The 18957-nt window shown below is 33.7% G+C and overlaps 1 protein-coding gene and 1 long non-coding RNA gene across 2 annotated transcripts in view; one reads left to right on the top strand and one right to left on the bottom strand.

The window, feature by feature from the left end:
- Nucleotides 1–1318: 1318 nt before the first annotated feature.
- LOC137926942 (protein FAM8A1) lies at nt 1319–3634 on the bottom strand. Its single transcript, XM_068770689.1, has 4 exons — nt 3198–3634; nt 2884–3022; nt 2489–2615; nt 1319–2021 (listed from the first exon to the last, which is right to left on the bottom strand). The coding sequence occupies exons 1-4, from the start codon at nt 3526–3528 to the stop codon at nt 1698–1700; spliced, it is 921 nt and encodes a 306-aa protein (XP_068626790.1). The 5' UTR covers nt 3529–3634; the 3' UTR covers nt 1319–1697.
- A 259-nt stretch (nt 3635–3893) lies between these two features.
- LOC137927140 (uncharacterized) overlaps nt 3894–18957 on the top strand; it is an 84332-nt gene continuing 69268 nt past the window's right edge. The window contains exon 1 of the long non-coding RNA XR_011107747.1: nt 3894–4196. This is a non-coding gene — a long non-coding RNA (uncharacterized lncRNA). The remainder of the gene's footprint in view (nt 4197–18957) is intronic.

Raw genomic sequence — 18957 nt, 5'->3', positions numbered from 1 at the left:
CTTGAATATTTTTATTTTTAATCGTGATAATGATTGAAGTGATCTCATAAATTTAATCAGTATTGCAACAGATTTGCTTTGTATATTTTACAGCGCTTATTTGCGTCACTAAACTTATAATAGTGCGTAACCATTATTGACTTTCTATTTCAAAGAAACACTACAATGTAGCATTGCCGGCCTTTCAAAAGTAAAATTAGCAGTTATTGGAATAACTTATTCTTAAGTGCCGAGCATAAAAAAAATACAATTTCTTTGTTAAGGCGCTTTACAAATATCAAACGCCGTACTATGCCGCATTGTTAAATTAGCCAAGCAATATACCTATTCTATTTCAGTTTAAAGTGCGTATCATTTAGAATCTTGCCTGATTTGTTGTTTTAGCTTAGGAAATACTTCGAATCAAGATAGAAGATGTTATACTTTCTTCTGCTTTTCTGTCGATAGACTCCCACGGTGGGGCCTTCTGAGATCGCCACGTTGACCGGTCTTTCGCTGTTCACACCCAGTGATTTGCTGCGACCTTAAATGTCATCGGTCCAGGTGGACCGAAAACGTCTCCCACTAGGTAGTGGGAGACATTTTCACGCCGCGTCTACCTGCTCAAGGTCTCCACTCGAGAACCTTTTAGGCCCAACGGTCGTCATTTACTCGAGCAATGTGTCCCGCCCGCTACCATTTTAGACGAGCAATTCTTCGAGCTACTTTTAATAATGTTTGAGGGAATTCTCTTTTATTATATGTAGTCATTGCTGTAATTTAACTATAAACTAACGCAAAATTTCCTTGAGCTGCATTGGAGTGCATCTTGTAAAAAAAAATCCATTTATTTCTCATATTTGTAAGGCTGTGTCTGCCACACTATAAGCTATACACCGCACAAATTTTAACCGGCACGTTCCGTCCAATGAAAACCTATCAGCGAAGTAGACTCTATTTGCATAACTTTTGTTTGACATGCGACTCGGCTTACAGAATATTGCCGTAACAGGACATCGCGGTTTGACAATTGACGTGCCATTAAATTACTCAAGCGATCGTCGGAACCTTTTATTATACAATGGGCGCGAATGTAAATAGCCATGTAATTTTGTCAAAACAAGTAGTACTTAGTATAGGTCAGCCATATGGTTTACTTCACAATATTTTATTTCAATTAGGGTAGAGGATATCTACATACCTAAATGCTGTAGGGTACTGCAACTATTATCCTGATGTTACTAAGGGTCATAATAAAAACTTGACTAACCCAGATGATATCATTTATTGACATAAAATATTGAATAGGGTAAAATTTAAATAAATACGACATGAAATTTTCAAAAACTATATCCCTAACTATAACATATTTACATAATAATTTGAATTAATTATCACAAAATTTTCGACTGTTTATAATTAACATGTTTAGGTGCTTAATTTCTATGCACTTTCAAAACTACTTCTTATTTTGAAAGTACTAACCTATCTTTAAATTTTAAATCTAGAATAGTATTTTTTATAGCCTTTGAACTTAAAAGTGAAGATCTATGGTAAAATAATTGCCACTTAGCATAAAAACAATGTAAAACAAGATGAAATTACACCAAACCTATTGGTTGATCATTAAAGAACATGCAAATAGGCAAAATTGTTAAAGATAATAATTTTATAAATTGATATAACAAGTTATGTAAATACATCTTTATCACAGAGTTTTAAGGTACACGTCTCCTCTGCGGAAACATATTTTCTTCTACCACAATAACTCCGCAAAGTAAATCATAGCCCGTTCTGTTGTGGCGAAATACAAAAAACACGACACATAAAGGAAAAAGAAGAGAAATAAGGAAATTTTTCATCAGAGATCGTGCCAGAGCTAGGAAAAAACTAAGAGAGCGTCCAGGATACAACAATACAGTTTCTTTTGGTCTGCCTTCTACAGGTATAACGGCAGATGCAGTAACAACTCTTAGACCAAGAAGAGCTTTGCCTGGTGTAGCACCTCCTGCACCACCAACACTACGGGATAAGCAAAATGCCTGTAACACAAAACATATTAACATCACAATAATGTCTCTTAATACCTTAAAAATTGTTTTTATCTAAACTTCCTAATACACCCAAGTGGTAGACCTTAGATCACTCACCATTGGGTAAATATAATGCAAAATTCTAGATGGCCTCTCTGTAATATTGATTAATGTAAGACACATTTTTGAGTAGCAAGACCATAAGGTCTTGCTATTCAAACTATAAAGTTAAGTACTGATAAAGATATTAGTTGCAAATTTGATGCTCAGTAAATGTACATTTTGTGAGAACTATTACATTACCTGGCGGTGGTAAAGCCCATGGAAGGTGAAGAAAATGTGAGAATGTTTGGTTAATTGAACAAATACTGAATATGTGACCTCAAGTTTTATTACTCCAGACAATAATAGAATTGTAGAAATAACATACTCTAAAGTTTCAAGTTAAAATTATGATATATATGATATAGAATTACCTCATAAATACAAACTAAAATCCTGTATATGATTTCCAAAAATAAAATTTCGGAAGTCAGTTCCATGGCATACTTGTAGTCATCATATTTTTCACTCAATTTGTAGAAATCAAACTTATCCAAATCACTGAAAGTAAATGAATTTGTTATTGCATTTGATGTGATTGACATGGCTGCTAGCTGTTTTAGGCTTTGTGCAGCTTCATCTGAAATCTTATTTGAAGAATGATTTCAAGCATGCAATAAGCCTTGGACACAATTTGTTTTATATAAATGTACGTAAAGTAATAATTTCAAGATGTGCACTTACATATAAGAATGCCAAGTTGTAATGTATTTTGAATACAATATATAAATATTAAGATAATTACTAAATAAAAATACTAAATACTTACATAAACTCAAACATATCCACAGCAATAAATGTTACAATTAATTTCAGAATAAAAAGTAACATGAAATCTATTAATTCTGCCAGCAACCTTTTATACAAAGGTGGTATTATATATTCAAACCCTCCATGTCTAGCTATGACTGAAAAAAAAACAAGCAATATCTTAAAAATTAAAATTTGGTTGTAATTTTAGTATCTTATTTTGGTTTTATTATTTAAATGTATTAGTTAAAATATGACTCTTATAGAATTTATAGATAGGACGGTATTGATGCAATTGTAGAATGTCCAACACTGCTGTATAAGAATAATTACCTTCAACAGGTGTTAGAGGTTCTGGCAAATTTTGATTTTCGGGTGTTGGTCTAAGATTTGGCACTTGAAATGGGAACTGGTGTCCTTGAAACTGATAATTGTTATTCAAAAGTGGTATATTTGTCGGATTATTATGTAGCCCTTGGAATGTCATCATGTAGTAAGGGAAGCATGTGGAAATATTTTGATACATCTGCGCCTGCTGTATCCACATTCGAAGAGCCTGGAAATAAGCTTCACGATCGGAAACAGTGGGTGCATCGCCTTCTCCTCTAGTTCCGTTCTCTCTTGAAGCTGCGTCATTATTAAGAGTTCTATCAAAATCTGTCATTGTGGCTTTTGTTAAACGAAACTCATTAATTTTTTTAAGAAATAATGTGTAATTTAGCAATAAAGTACACGTCAGTTTTCTTATTTATTGACGAGTTTTTATGAAATTGAAATATTGACATTGATTGACAATTTCCATTATCTTACCATGTAATGGTATTTGCGTTCAGAAACTAGTCTGCATTTTAAGAAAAAAATATTTACAGTAATTTTTTCTTTTCCAATTATTATAGACTTAGGTGATATAAGTTTTATCGTTTTATTTACCAAAACCTTATAATCTCTATATTATAATTACTACACAAGTAACGGGCAACACAAGCTACCATTGTCAATTTAACGTAACTCACATGTCACTACGACGGAATGGACTATAGATGCGTGCGCATTACTCCTTGGGTTTTGTGGTGTAGACCACTTTTGTGTAAAAGGAATGGGATTGTTCAGTTGAATGCGAGTTTTACGGTTCTTAGTTGATTTTGTATTTACAAATTTATATTCCGGTACTCACGGGTGTATAATATAAACTTAAATTAGTAAACTGTCTAACACGATAGTGACAAGATCAATAGGAAATTTAATTTTTGCCCAGTGAATATGTTGTGCTTAGGGTACAACGAGTGCTAAATAACAAGAACTGGATATTCCGTTGCTTCTTTGGTCATAATCGTAAGTAGACTCTTTATAATTTTATATATTGTATTATTTAATTGGTTTGAAACATAGTTTGATTACTTTTAAGTTTTAAAAAAAACAAATCCAGTTTTTAAACTTAGGATTAATTTTAGTGTCGGTAGGTTTATAAAGTGTAGGTAAAAATTTATGACACATTATAGTAACCTTAATAATATTTTTATTGCTTTTGATATCCAGGTGTTGTGAGTCTTAGTATCATGTAGTGGTTGATAAAGTTTACTATGGCTCATGTTGTACTGTCAGTCACATGTTGTTTACTTATGTGTAAAGATAATATAATCTAAATTTGCACAGTTATAGTAGGAGTTCATTGATACAGAAAAAAAGATTGTATTTAGACCAAACAGGTTTTAACAGCAATATGATATGACATTAACCTTGCTAAATTTGCTTACTTTACCCCTTTTCTAATTTCCTATATAGTGCATTTTAAATAATATTTTTGCTGGAAACCGTTTTCTAATGTACCTACATTGAAGATTATTAAGTTGCTACTAAAATATACTTTATAGATTACTTAAGTTTGCAAGGTAGGATATTTAAAAGTAACTAAAAACCTTTTTGATAATATTCTCTGCCTAGGTCTTGCATTAAACAATGTATGTATGTAATATTTGATAATTATATGATATTTAACTGGAATAAACAAATGCTCACAAAAGAAATTTAAAGCTTCTTTATTGCTTTTTGTTGTAACTTACATATAGATTAAATATGTTAAACACCACACAAAAAACAAAGGATGTTTGACCACCGTGTGTGTATAATTCCTAAATTTAAGGAAATGAAGAATTGAGATTTTTTATCATGACTGAATTTTTTAATTATACCTTGCAAATATTTTTTTGCAAGATTCATACATGTTTTTCTGTACAATAAAATTATTGACTTATGCTTTGATAACACAACCATAGAGTTGAATATTTCATTTATAGTTCTCTATTCTCTCTTCCTTTTTGTACATAAATTTTGATAGAAGTTTAAGCCTAATGTAAAAAAATCTATAAAAAATTTAACCATGCAGCATTTTAATTTGTCGTAGTTATGCTATATAATCAATTCATTAGAAATTTGTTTTAGATCTCCTAAAATGTATTATTGGCTGATCTCTACTTGGTGAATGAAATATTATTACCTATTTTAAAGTCCCTAATCCCTTCGGTTTTACGTACATTATGATTTAGTACATAAGTGAAAGTGGAACATATAAATATTGTTAGTGTTTTAGGTTTACCTTTGTATATCTTAATGTCAAAACCAAAATTGAGTTTGTAAAATTATTTTTACAATATGATATAATATTTATGACATATATGATTTGTGTTTTAATTATTAGATTATTAATCAGAATTTTTAAATTTTATATTACCTTTATTTACAATCAAGTCTTCTGTCAGTCAATCAGTTTATGTAGTATAGTAGATATACAAGTTAATATTTTTACAATAATAAAATATTTTTCAACTTCTAGATATAGCATGCCCTATTAGACAAAAAAGCCTGCATGAGGGTAATAGTAGAAGGGACTCATGCCAGCCACGTTTTTGCTATATCTGTGTTGGTTAACAAATTGAAGTAAATACCGTCATAACAATAGATTAACTAAACAAGAATTGGCGCCAAGTGTCGTAATTGGAATTGAATGCTCACACGCCGCTCTTGCGCTATATTACGTGGTCGCAGTCAGTTTTAGATATACTCTACAATAACCCTAATTATAATTGATATAACTAAGCACATAGAAATACTAATTTAGACGTTGGAGACGTTCTTAATGCATGTACAAGGCACCGTGAAAAGCTGGCTCTACCAAAATTACGAATGCTAAAAATTTCTAATTAATCTATACAAATAAATAAAATTGGATATCTGTTTGTATCGTATGTACAGTATATATACCAAAATTTTTTTTTTTAATTATATTATTCGGACTGTCTGTTTGTTCCGACTTATCTCTAAATAGGCCGGACCGATTTTGACGGGACTTATACTGGCAGGTAGCTGACGTATTAAGGTGTAACTCCGGTTACTTTAAAAAAAAAAGTATATAAAATATAAAACAAAAAAAAATTCACGCGGAAGAAAACAATCACGCCGTCGAAAACGCGGGCACAGCTAGTTTTTAAAAAAATCCACAAAATATTGTTGAACTACCTACTATGTAAATTGACGGAAAAGGCGTATTATTTAATAAAGAAATACTTAAATGACAAGAATCCTTAGCAATGATGTTGTTTGATTAATTTGTTTTCATCGAGGATATGTCATGACAAAATGCAATTGCATAAATTTGTATTTTTAATTTTTTTTTTTAAAGATTTGTGGAGTTTCTTCCTGCTTCTTCTATACGACTATAGCATCTAACGAGCAGAGTCAAAAAAAAATAGATTAAAAATTTGACGGTCAATAGGAGTCTTAAAAGTTTCAATGCTGAATAAATCAATTTTATCTTTATGTTTAGATCTAATTGCGCGTGAGAACAGACGATAAATTAAATTAATTTCCCGTGAAGTTTAAACAGACAGATATACTTGCAATTGTTTCACAATGTATTTATGACAATGTATTTTTTGTTTGTAAAATTACCCTTTTATTGTTCTTCTAAGGTGATTGTACAATTAAGATATATTCAATAACAAGATTGTTAAGGGACGCTTCCATTCGCTCATGCCATCTAATACATTTTGTAATATCAATGTCATTTTCTCAGCTTTACTAAAAGAAGAAGTGTCGAGTTTCATGAGTTGTCGATGCATATATATATATATATATATATATATATATATATATATATATATATATATATATATATATATATATATATATATATATATATATATATATATATATATATATATATATATATATATATATATATATATAAATTTGTGTAAAGTAATCGGCATTTAATTTGCCACGTCAGGCAGATTCGTAAGTTTTAAAACATTATAATCTTGAAATAATCGTCTCTATTGACACGTAATAAATAACTTTATGTTAGTATACGAAATAAATCGATAAATCTTACGTAACTAATGCACATATTATGCTGCCGGCATTATGGAAAGAAATATATTTCGTGCGGGTCGAAGTTCGGAATCTATAGGAAACGGCAGTCGGGTGCTGCCCGGCGTGCGTGACGCGAATGACGATGTGAATCGGACAATAGGTCTTAACGGCCTATTTTAAGATTATCACCGTCGGTGCCTTCTGTTGAGTTCTACGAAGTATACGCTGAGTCTCACTGGTTACACGGAAAGAAGCTATAAACGTTTTATATCGGAGAAAAAGAAACATTAGGTATATTGAATATATCGCCGCTCTACCGAATAAAATGACAATTTCGAAAATGCAATTTTTCATGAGAGACGAAAAACTGAATATTGCTTACATCTTTAAAAATTTGTACCTATACTTAGTATATTGTACTATATATATATATATATATATATATATACAAACTCGTAGATTTCAAATATTTTAAAACCGGATAAAAATGACAACGGTAATTGTTATTTTATTCCGGGGGTGCGGTTTTTTATGTCATATTAATTTTCGGACTATAAGACATTGGACACAGGCCGATTCCAATCGATCCTATTGTAAATCTGATCTATACTAAGCCTATGCTTATATCCAGAAATTGAGCCTAACTACAAAAGTTATGAGATTGACGTACACTGAACAATAAAAGTAATTGATAATTAATCCTTCTTTTTTTTTGTATTGGAGGACTGGAAAGTAATGTCACTTTCTTAAGTAAAATTTCACACGACTACATTTTTAACACGTTTTATATATATTATACACGTATATATATATATATATATATATATATATATACCTTCGTTATCAATAATCTTTTGCTATGTAGTATACAAACTTTCTATGCCGGAGCGGTAAAAATCAACCGGTATTTCTGTTAAATCACGGAGTAGGTTCTGAAAAAAAAGATAGAAAACTTGTGTGAAAAATATTAAATAAGATACTTATATCTCGTATAAAACACGTTGCCATAACTTTCAAACATTTGACGTCAATAAAACAAGTTTGCCTTTAAGTTTTGTTTCTCCGTGTTTATTTGCAATCACAGACTGTAAGTATATTTGTTCCTTTTCCTTTATCTCGTTTAAGGCGCAGTAGGAGATACGTATTCTTCACTATATATCACCGAGTTTTAGCATGTCATGGCGTTTTAGTAGTTTAGAGTAGCTGACAGTTGCTAATGGGGTATATATTTACTCCGTGTTATATTTAACTCAACAGTTGTAATGTTTAGTGCTTTATGTATATCTGTGTTCGTAGCAAACCACGGCGCATTGTATTTTGCAGCCTTTGAATAATATGAAGGTTAGAGTCGCTAGCACTACCCCACAGTTTCAGTTCATTGCAATTACATATGACAATACGCCGTTATATCGAGGTCACTTTTTAAAAACATTATTAAAAGTTTTAATGTAATAAGACATCTAGCTCTTAGTATACATGTTTAGAAAAAGGCATCAATATCATTTCAATCGTAAGACGTTCATTACTGGACATAGGCTTCCATATAATATTGCGATCAAAAAGTAAGGCTAATTTGTTTATAAAATGTAAGTGATTTATTCTTCTAAATCAATTTTATCCCCTTCAAAGTAAACTCCGTTCGATAAAACTCACGTTTGCCAACACTTTTTTCAGTTCCCGAAACTGTCGGAATAATCTTTTTCCGATATAGCCTTAAAAATGTTTTCGATTAGGTTTCTATGTCCTCAATCGTGTCAAAACTGCGTCCCGGCATTGGCCTTTTGAGTTTGCTGAGTACGGTAGTTGCGGAATGATATCAGTTGAGTTTAGGCGAAAGAGTCGCGAAGAACTAATGCAGTATGACATCGACCAATCGAGATTGTGTTTGAGACGCAAAACATCCTTTAAAAATGATTTGGTTTGTGCCAAATGATATTTCAACTTTTAACAAACAGACGCTCGCCAAATGTTACACAGTGTCCTAACAACATAAGAAAAAAATGCGTTCCCAATTCTCGGGAGTTTTAAACGACAATTTCACCTTACTCTTTGTTCATAGTATTATTTTTCCAATAGGACCTGTAGTAAGCAGTATTAAGCATCTTCCAATAACCTTAACAAGTTACTCTGTGTTTGGCACTAATCGGTGCAACATAACTCCTGAAGATGCCCCGTGGAGGGATGAAACACGTGTTGAGTAATTTGGCGGTGGCGGTTGTATGATTCGCATTGTTTGCCGCATACGCATTTATCAGCGGGCTGGCGGGCGGTGCACTTTGTTGCACGACTACCACTGCATATGCGGAAGTGGCTAAATATTGGTCCTTTTCTTACCTAAGATGGACTTCCGCAAGGTAACTCCTGATTCCATTAAATAAATCTTAACAAGGTTTATCTACCTTGTGAACAGACGTCCCACGCCTCATGGTCCCAGCTGACATCTGTTTTGTGCGCTCTGTAGCTTATTGCCACTTCGAATTACCAATCCGCTGTACTATGTCGGTTATTTTTGTTTGTAATATATAAATAAATATTGAGTGCTAATCTCTCCATGGCCCATTAAACAAAATTTATATTCAAAAATAATAAAAGGAAAGATAAAATTAATTTATTCAACATTGAAACTTAAAAGAATTTTTATTAATCCTCAACTTACTAATATTTTTTTTAATCTGTTTTATCTTTGACTTTGCTTATAAGTGTTGTAGTTGTGGAAAAAAAGCAGGAAGAAAAATCCACAATAAAACATACATTTTATCATATAGGGCTTAAATTAAAATAATCAATTGACATTACTGCCAAGGATTGTAGTCATTTAAATATTCGTATATTGAATAGTTATAAATTACATATATTTCATTTTAATATTGTCCCTGAATTACAATTACATAAATAAAAGTAGCTATTGGCGGTATGTTAAGTAGGTAGTAATTTGAAATGTCATGCTCTGGAAAAGTGTTCGTGGAAGCCATCAAAGTGAGCATATATATGATGCACACAAAGGGTAGTCATAATGTAAAATTATATTGGCGTTAAGGTCGTCCATGGCCTTCGTGTGTGGGAAGACTAAAGCGAGCGTGTAGTTCATAACGCAAACAGAGAAGTGTAAAAAGTAAGAGGGCATGACTGGCCGCCCCGACCGGGGACCTCGCCCGTGCATTGCGACTTGCTAATTAACTGAGAGCCTGCTAGTCGTACCTTAGGCCCTCTACACACTAACCTCTGTTAATACGAAATTCTACACTCAGAGAAAGACATGTCGATAAGTTTATTTTTTGGTTATATTTTAGCAAACAAAAATAGTTATTTTATATGTCATTTTTTATGAATATCGTATTTTACGCATACACGTGAATCATATCTAAATGACTGGTGATGTTTTTAAATTTTCCATTTTGTCTTGGAAACGACCGTAATTCAAAATATCTTTATTCAAGAAGGCGCACGCACTTTGAACCGTTAATTATGTAAAGAATATTATTAGTAAGATTAGTTGTATGATTACTACTACATTAATAAATAGAAATCATTATGTCAAACAACATGGATTACAAAGATTAAACAATATACGCCGGTTGAAGATTTATATTATCGTTAAATCTCTTAAAAATATGTGAAGTTGTAAATCGATCTCCATGTCAATAAGTGTGAATGCGCCCTTAACCCGGTTCAGGTGCAAAATACCGCACCGGCCAGTACCGCGTAGTTGCGGCGCGCCGACTACGGCACCGAATTCCTGGCACCTGTCTCCGATGTGCTTTTGTATTGAATACAGACATCGACCATCCATATTCTGGTAACCTGTAAAATTCTGTACGTCGGTAGAAAAAAAGGCCAGCTAATTGTAAGTGCCACCTATAAGGAAGATTTCATCGTACTCACAATGCGAACGCGAGGAGGGCGCTTGTTACGACGCAACGTGAGTACCCGGGGGGGCTAGCTTTCCCCAGAGTTGTCTTGGGACAATACTACGAAGGTCGGCAGTTTTTTCCAAAGTAGACGACCACTGAGGGGGTTATAATGGGTGTAAATTCCACATAACCTTGTCTTTCCCAAAAGAGCAGTGTTTTATGAAAAACGGAGCACCGTTCTGAGAGCCAGACGTGTACTCGGCTTAACCACGCAAATACCATAACCTAAAACAAAAAAAAAACCGTAGGCAGACAAAACCACGCTATACTTGTTGGCGGGAAAGACTACGATGTCATATGAGACACGCCATGTACTGGTCAGGTATCATACAACCGTACTAAGAAGCGTTGTTAAGAATCCTGTTAGCGTTATCGCTTATTAATGAGGTAGTAATATTACTTTACAACCGAATTGATGACTTGAATAAATTATAGTCCAAGCCGTGGGCCCTTACCGGCAGTTTGGCGGCCTCCCATTCCGGTAAAATGTCTACGTAATGTCCGCAAGGATTGCTTAGAAATTTAGTAATACTTAGACAGACTACATACCTTTAAGGAAAACTGTGCCATTTATTATAATTTCAGCCATAAGACACGAACTACTAGACAAGGGCTTCCCTTCATAACTTTCTAATAGTACCGAAGCCGCCCTTATGCAACGTCTTCCGATGAACTTAACATCCAACAAGGCCGTCTATGTTATGGGCGGATGTTTTACCAAACGGTGACTTTGGATCACAAAAAATGTAAAAAAAAAGTTGTGATTTGGCGCCGGAAATGATTAACGTATGCTCACACAAAGCAATAAAATGTGGACGAAGAATTGGTTAATTAAGAAGAAACATATAATTTATTGCAGACGGTTTTATGTTTGATTAATCATTAGGGTTCCTCTCATTGGTGGATTTAGAATGCGTTCTGTAATGGTGTTGGTGCTGCGGTGACCTTTCGAAAGCCGGGGGCGCCGGTTTACGAGCGGGCGTCCGACATCGTTTCTCGGAAGATACTGATCTTCTATTCAGTATAAAGCTGACTCACAGGGAATTCCTGCGGCTAAGGCTGCCCGCATACAGTATTTTCTTTTACGTCAACTTTTATTTTAATAATAACCTTAAATAGAGTTTTTAGTTCATCGAAATGTGTTGTATTTGATTTGTTCACTCGTTAACATGGTTAATATTATAATGTACACATAAAAAATAAATTCAACTTAAAGGAGCTGCTCTTGAGTTTCTGGATGGTTCTTTAAACAGATCAGCGTACCGAGCCAGTGGTAGCTTACTGCTTATAATGTTAAAATAATCGAGTATTCAAAAGTGCCAGTAAATGCCTATTTGATTAAAGATATTTTTAATTTACATATAGTATTAATAACTCTATCGTACAACCATTGATGGCAGTTGTTCCAGAAAAGATAAGAAACAGTCACTTAAAGTTGATAATGAGTGTATGTCATAACGTGCATGGCATTGCTGATAAAATATCAGGGTATATGCAGTGGTGTTCAGCAGTGTCGTTTAGGTGTATCAACAGTGTCCCAGAGAAAGGAAAGACATCATGGGTCAACAAGAACTTTTGCCCCGAAAGCCACGTGGTAATGACCACTAAAGGCCTCATAAATCCTCACCACCAGGTTAGGAATGCCAGAGGGAAAGAGGCCGAAGTAGAATCGGAACGGGCTAAAAGATAAGTGCGAAGAACTTCATGTCTACGAAGCATTAATGAATCATTTTAGTGCTAGTGCAGTGCACTGGTTATGATAGCCAAAATATCGGGAGTGAAGGAGATCACCATAATAAGCGACGTGAAGCATCTGCCCTTCATCAACCGCAACAATTGGTTTCCACTGAGGTACCACATTTCTTTCAGCGTAAGGAGGTACTGTTGTGCACCCACAAAAAACCGAAGGAAGTGGCGTAAGCCCTAAAGGTGGCGCACGTATGCAAGAAATTGCGACGAATAAAAGAGGAATGAAAGTATGCACGGATGATTAAGATGCAAGGAAGAAGAGTATGAAAATATGAATATTTAGTGAATAAATTATTATTGTAACTGTTATCCCTGTGTACTCAGGATAGGGAAAACACGAGAGGTCCCCAATAGCGGGTGCAGTTAAAAAAGAAGGAGGCGCACGTTGACGTATATTCGTCTAAGTAATTGGTGCTCAAGGAGGACCCCTCGTGCTTCTGTGAACCGGGCGTGGACCAGACTGCGATTCACCTAGTAGCAGAATGTCCCGCATTTGAAGGCCTCCGATATGAGACCGAATGCCGCCTAGGCAAAAAGATAGTGGAGGCAACACTTGCATCCATTATAATGGAAAAGGATGAAAGAGAGTGCGTCCTCAAATTCTTTAGGAAAGTTGCACAATACGCAATAGACAGGAACAAAACATGGGTGGATAAAACATTGTAAAGTTATTAAAATAGATTCATCGATATTAAAAAAAATGTAAAATAAATCCGTGATACAGTTGATATACACGAGAAAATAAATAAACCAATTAAAACTGTGATACTGTAATAGAAATAGATAACTGAAGTGTTTGAGGATGTACGAAAGGAATGGAATGATTGAGAAAGGAAGATGGAATTGTAGAATGATAGGAGGAAAAAAGGTTATTGTGAACTATGGAAGACGAGAACGAAAATAAAAATTCAAGTGAAAAAATTAAGGATATACAAAACCCTGTTCTCAATTAAATGGGGGTGGAAGGCGCGGTCCCCAATAGCGGGAACTATTAAAAAAAAGGTGACGCACGTTGACGTATATTCGTCTAAGTAATTGGTGCAGTCCTAAAACACTTCCTGATTGATAAACATATCTCATCAGCCAAGGTTACAATATAAAGTTGGTTCAAGCGCTCACCATTCACGAAGGTGTTAAAAGAGCATGGCGGTTATCATTGTTTATCGAACAGCTCATTCGCAAGTTGTATGGCAGTGTCCATCATGCCATAATTTCTTTCAATGAATGAATCAAGGCTACGAGTAAGCATTTTAAAGAAAATTCAAATATATTCTCGATTTTATAATAAGAAATAAAAGTTTATTTTAAAAGCAAACGATTATTACACTCGCACGCAACTGTTTGAATATGTCGACAGGTTGACTGTCACGTTGACGGAAACTTGTCGTTGCCATTTTGTTTATTCATCATTAATATTTCCTGTTTTTTAATACATTAATTGCGAGAAAAACACTTCATTTTAATTAAGTTAATTAGCACATTGTATAATTAATTATTTGATACATATAAACTTATGCATATATAACAATGAATTATTCCGTCTCTCAGTCTCGCCATAATTTGAAGACGTCTTAACCGATTTTATTTTTATAAATTCTTTGTAAAAGGTTTATAAAAAAAATCAACAATTTACAATGCGACTTGCATTTGTAATGTTGTTAAATACATCGCTAAGGCAGTGATTGTTTGTGTTATCAATTGTGAAAATACATTTTTTCAAACATCAACATTATTTATTTAAGTAAATAAAAATACAACCAACAATCAATAAAAGGACCAATATTTAGCCACTTCCGCACATGCAGTGGTAGTCATGCAATAAAATGCACGCATGAACTTCCGCGAGGTAACGCCTGATTCTATTAAACAACCAACAATGTTACATATAGAATACGATTAAAATAAAAACTTTTATTTTATTTTGTAAGGTTCGTATTGATTAATCAAAGCTTACTGAGGTGTTGTCGTGTGACTTTTACAATCCCGCGCCATTTCTTCTAGGCATTTGGAAAGATTCAGAGGCGATTCCATTTAGGGCTTCACTTAATCCTGTTGCAAAACTGAAATTTACAGTATTTTATCGCATTACGTACGCTAAAAGTTTTCAGTCGATCTATAAAATCAGAGGCACGCTACTCTCAATAAGATTTTGGGTTAGAAACACAGTAAAAGTCATTTGACCTCGATACTGTTGTAATAAAAAATATAAAAGTTGATTAATATAACGTACAATATTATAGAAGCAAATTGAAAAGAATCAAAACATAATAAAGTTGCATATGTGGTCTTTTCTAATGTATGGAAGAGGTATAGGTGTGATTAAAATCTATTGCGAAAACACTAGTACGTGAGGAACAGTTTATTTTCACTTACGGATTGTTATCGATTCGCCCTGTCTATCTAACAGGACACTGTACTTCGTCAGTGTTATCAGCGCGTCAGATCGACGTCGTTGCGTCGTCGGGTGACTTGTCGAGATTAGTTCGGCGTTTGGTGTTCTATTTGTTCACAACGTTTATCAATAAGAAATCCTTAATGGGCTACGTGCTGAGTGTACTATCTCGTCAAGAGTTTGTTTTCATTTACTTAGTTTATGTGACTGTAATTGGCTAAGGGTTGAATCAAATGATTTCAAAACGTTTACATATATACAGTGATTGGTAACAGGTGTGCCTTAGATAGAGATGAATGTATATTGCTATCAATTAATGTATGGTACACCCTATTGGAAAATCAACGGAGAAATAAAAAATAACAAAATAATTATATGTTTAATGGAATCAGGCGTTACCTTGCGGAAGTCCATCCTAAGTAAGAAAAGGACCAATATTTATTGTGTGATTCGCATTATTTGCCGCATACGCATTTATCAGCGGGCTGGCGGGTGGTGCACTTTGTTGCACGACTACCACTGCATGTGCGGAAGTGGCTAAATATTGGTCCTTTTCTTAAATAATTATAATAATACAAAGCGTTTTCCGCGTAATACCCTGGGTATTGTATGATTGGTTACAGATATAAAAGCTATGAAGAGGTAAATGTGTAGCTGACTTACTGTCAATTAATGTTAAGGATAGTTTATCAAAAAATCAAAGGTTTTAGAAATAATAAACAACGGAACGACAATAAAGAAAAAGCGTTTTAAAAATTCTACAATAAATTACAACATATACAGTTAATTATTGTTTACTATCAGTCCGTGCAGACTTTATGCTGCCAGACTGGTCTGTAGTAATAGAAAAAATAAGTATTTCTAATTTGAAATGGATGAAGAATCTCTAAAGTATTTACGGACAAATGAGCTATACATTCACCCAAAGCCTGTAGCTAAACACCACGTAAATAGAGAAATTCCTTTGAGACATTAAAGGCGGCAGTGTTGTAATGTAATTTTAATTAAAAAAAAAACTTTGGTGCCATTATAATAAAATCGTTTCTTAACCTTTATATGAATATTTATCAGTCCGACATATCCGCTTTATAAGTCGTCCTTGTATCAGGTTCTGTTAATAAGTTTAAAATCGATTCGTAATTAAAAATCAATTTTTGTCTTTTAATTTTTGTGCTCAATTGTCTGATGGTATTACATTTATATTTTTAAAACATTGTTTATTAACTAAACATACGTTTTTGTGGAAAAGTGTAACAGAGGAAGGTCCTTATCAACTAAGAACTTATTCTTATTAATGACTAGTTTTTTTTTTATTCATTCTAATTTGTATCGCCAGTGTTATTTTTACAATATTTTTTTTTGCTTTTACTAAATGCAGACAGTTGGAAGAGGGTTGCCGCTATTTGATACGGATCTTTCTTTTCCCAGCTGCGAATCACAACAGATTTTTATTATTATTTACAATTTTTCTTACACAATTTTCTCTCATAGGTAAATGCAGCTAAAATTTAGACATATTAACAATACAATTTGGAAGTTTTACTCAATTATGTATAAGTTGGTACATTATTTTATTTCAAGTCGCTGCCCAAGCGCTTCAGACCGATAAATGGCTTGAGGTTTAGGACAATGTGCCGGGCCAAATCAACCAAAGATTCTGCTGTAAATTTTTTCTTGAGAAGGTCCGGTAAGTTGAACGGAGGTATATTAAGGTTTTCGCATAAAGTCACGTGGTTACGTCTTTTGGATTCGAATCGGGAGTAGTGTTTGAGTAAGTTGTGAAAAGTCTGTACTGTGGAGCCGTCATATGGGCAAATCTCGTTATCGATTATTTTAAAACGGTGCAGGTACTGCTTGCAGTACGCCTACGACTTCGTTCGCGTGGAATTTAATAAAAAAAGCTTATTTAGTTTTTTTAGTGTCTTTTAAAAAAAATCTAAAATACAACTAGCTTAAGTTACTCCTTACTACATAAGTTTCCTGCCAGTATAATTCCGGTCATAATCGGTCAAGCATTTCAGAGATTAGCTGGAACAAACAGACAGACAAAATAAAAAAAAATTGGTATATGTACCCTATATATATTCTTATGTAATAAAATGCGGGTATTTTAATGTTACAAACAGATACCCCTATTGTTTATTTGAATAGATAATAAAATTACACCACAAACATTACGAAACCTTATATTGCGCGGACTATATTTTGTAGGTTTATAGTTAATAAAACTGCGAATTGCACTTCTGTGTATGTATAAATATTGCATGTTAACACGCTACATAAACACAAGGTTAAGTGACAGAAGAAAATTATAGTTATTAGAAACTTATAGTAGAAACCTTATGCGTTGTTGCTTCGATTTTTAAGGTTCAAAACTCAGACTCAAAAATAATTGTTTTCAGCGTATTTGTATTAGCCGTCTTCTTATAAAGGGGGTTGTACTCTACGTGTTTATTGTACACGACAAATTTCCTGTGAGTATTGTTTTAGTAGGCAACGTCATCCCAGCGTTGCTCCGTCAGTCGCTCGTTCATTTCCCACGGGCCACCTCTTATCTCATGCAAGCGAATAACACCTGTTCTGCTTGATAATACCGATCAAATTGGCTTGCGCCGCCACTCCATCCCGGTGCCCCATCGGCAACGGCCGCAGCAATAATTGGTTCCGCTTTATTTGCCAACCCACACCGATAACAAAGTTATGTCATCTTGAAAAAATACATCACTCACGCAATTCTGTCCCGTATTTCCGGTGCCGACAGACCATGTTTCCGCGTCCACTCGGATGATGCTTCGCTGGTGTGTATCGGGTGACGTAAGCGATAACGTTATAGCATCCGGCGAAGATAATCCGTATTCGCGCTCGTAAACTGCTATAAATTATTGTTTATAAATCGCGTATAACCGGTTTAATTGCTTCATGCACTCGCATGTCAAAGGCCTTTAGTTAAGAATATTTGTAAACACAGCACATGAATGTCCAATGTTTACGACGATTTGTAAACTTGATTGATTTACTTTTAAATAACGCTCTCAAATATAATGAAATAAATTTAAAACGTTCATTCAATAATAATTCGTAAAATTCGTACTTGGAAGGTTGAGAATAAATTTCTCTGCTATATTTCTGTGGATGTTGTAAAAGTGATCACAAGAAATCTCTTCCAAGTTTGTTGTGTAGTCTTCTTATATCAGGGTGCATTTGAAATGCTCTTTAAGTTGGAGAATGCCATTATAGGGAAACTCAATCTGATTCTCAATTTGACTCCTCTGACATTCTTCACATGTCGTCACTTATTGATCCTTTATGAATAACAATATGAATAAATAAATGCATACTAACTTTTTTTTGTAATAGTTTTGATTTGCGAAAAAAGAATTAATCGGCATTGATTTACACATAAATATAAAGTGCGTAGTAAGGTAGAATTTCCAACAAAGACTATCGGGTAAGAAATTGTTCACATAATAATTTGGTTCGGTCATCGGAACGAGCTTTAATGAACCGAAAAGATTTTAGAGCGGTTGATAACACACCTTCGTTTAAGCGACGGTGTTAACGCCCTTGTTTGGTATTGAAAAAGTTTTTTTATTAACAAATTTAGTTTCCTCTAGACTTCAAGAAAAGATCTTACTTACACACATTGTCGATAAGATGCTTTATAACAAGAATA

This window comes from Battus philenor, unplaced genomic scaffold, assembly GCF_028537555.1.
Source record: "Battus philenor isolate CCGP_79_NKW_IND1 unplaced genomic scaffold, ilBatPhil1.0.hap1 SCAF_3, whole genome shotgun sequence".
Lineage (NCBI taxonomy): Eukaryota > Metazoa > Arthropoda > Insecta > Lepidoptera > Papilionidae > Battus > Battus philenor.
The sequence above is the reverse complement of the archived record's forward strand: the minus strand, read 5'-3'. Positions and strand labels throughout refer to the sequence as shown.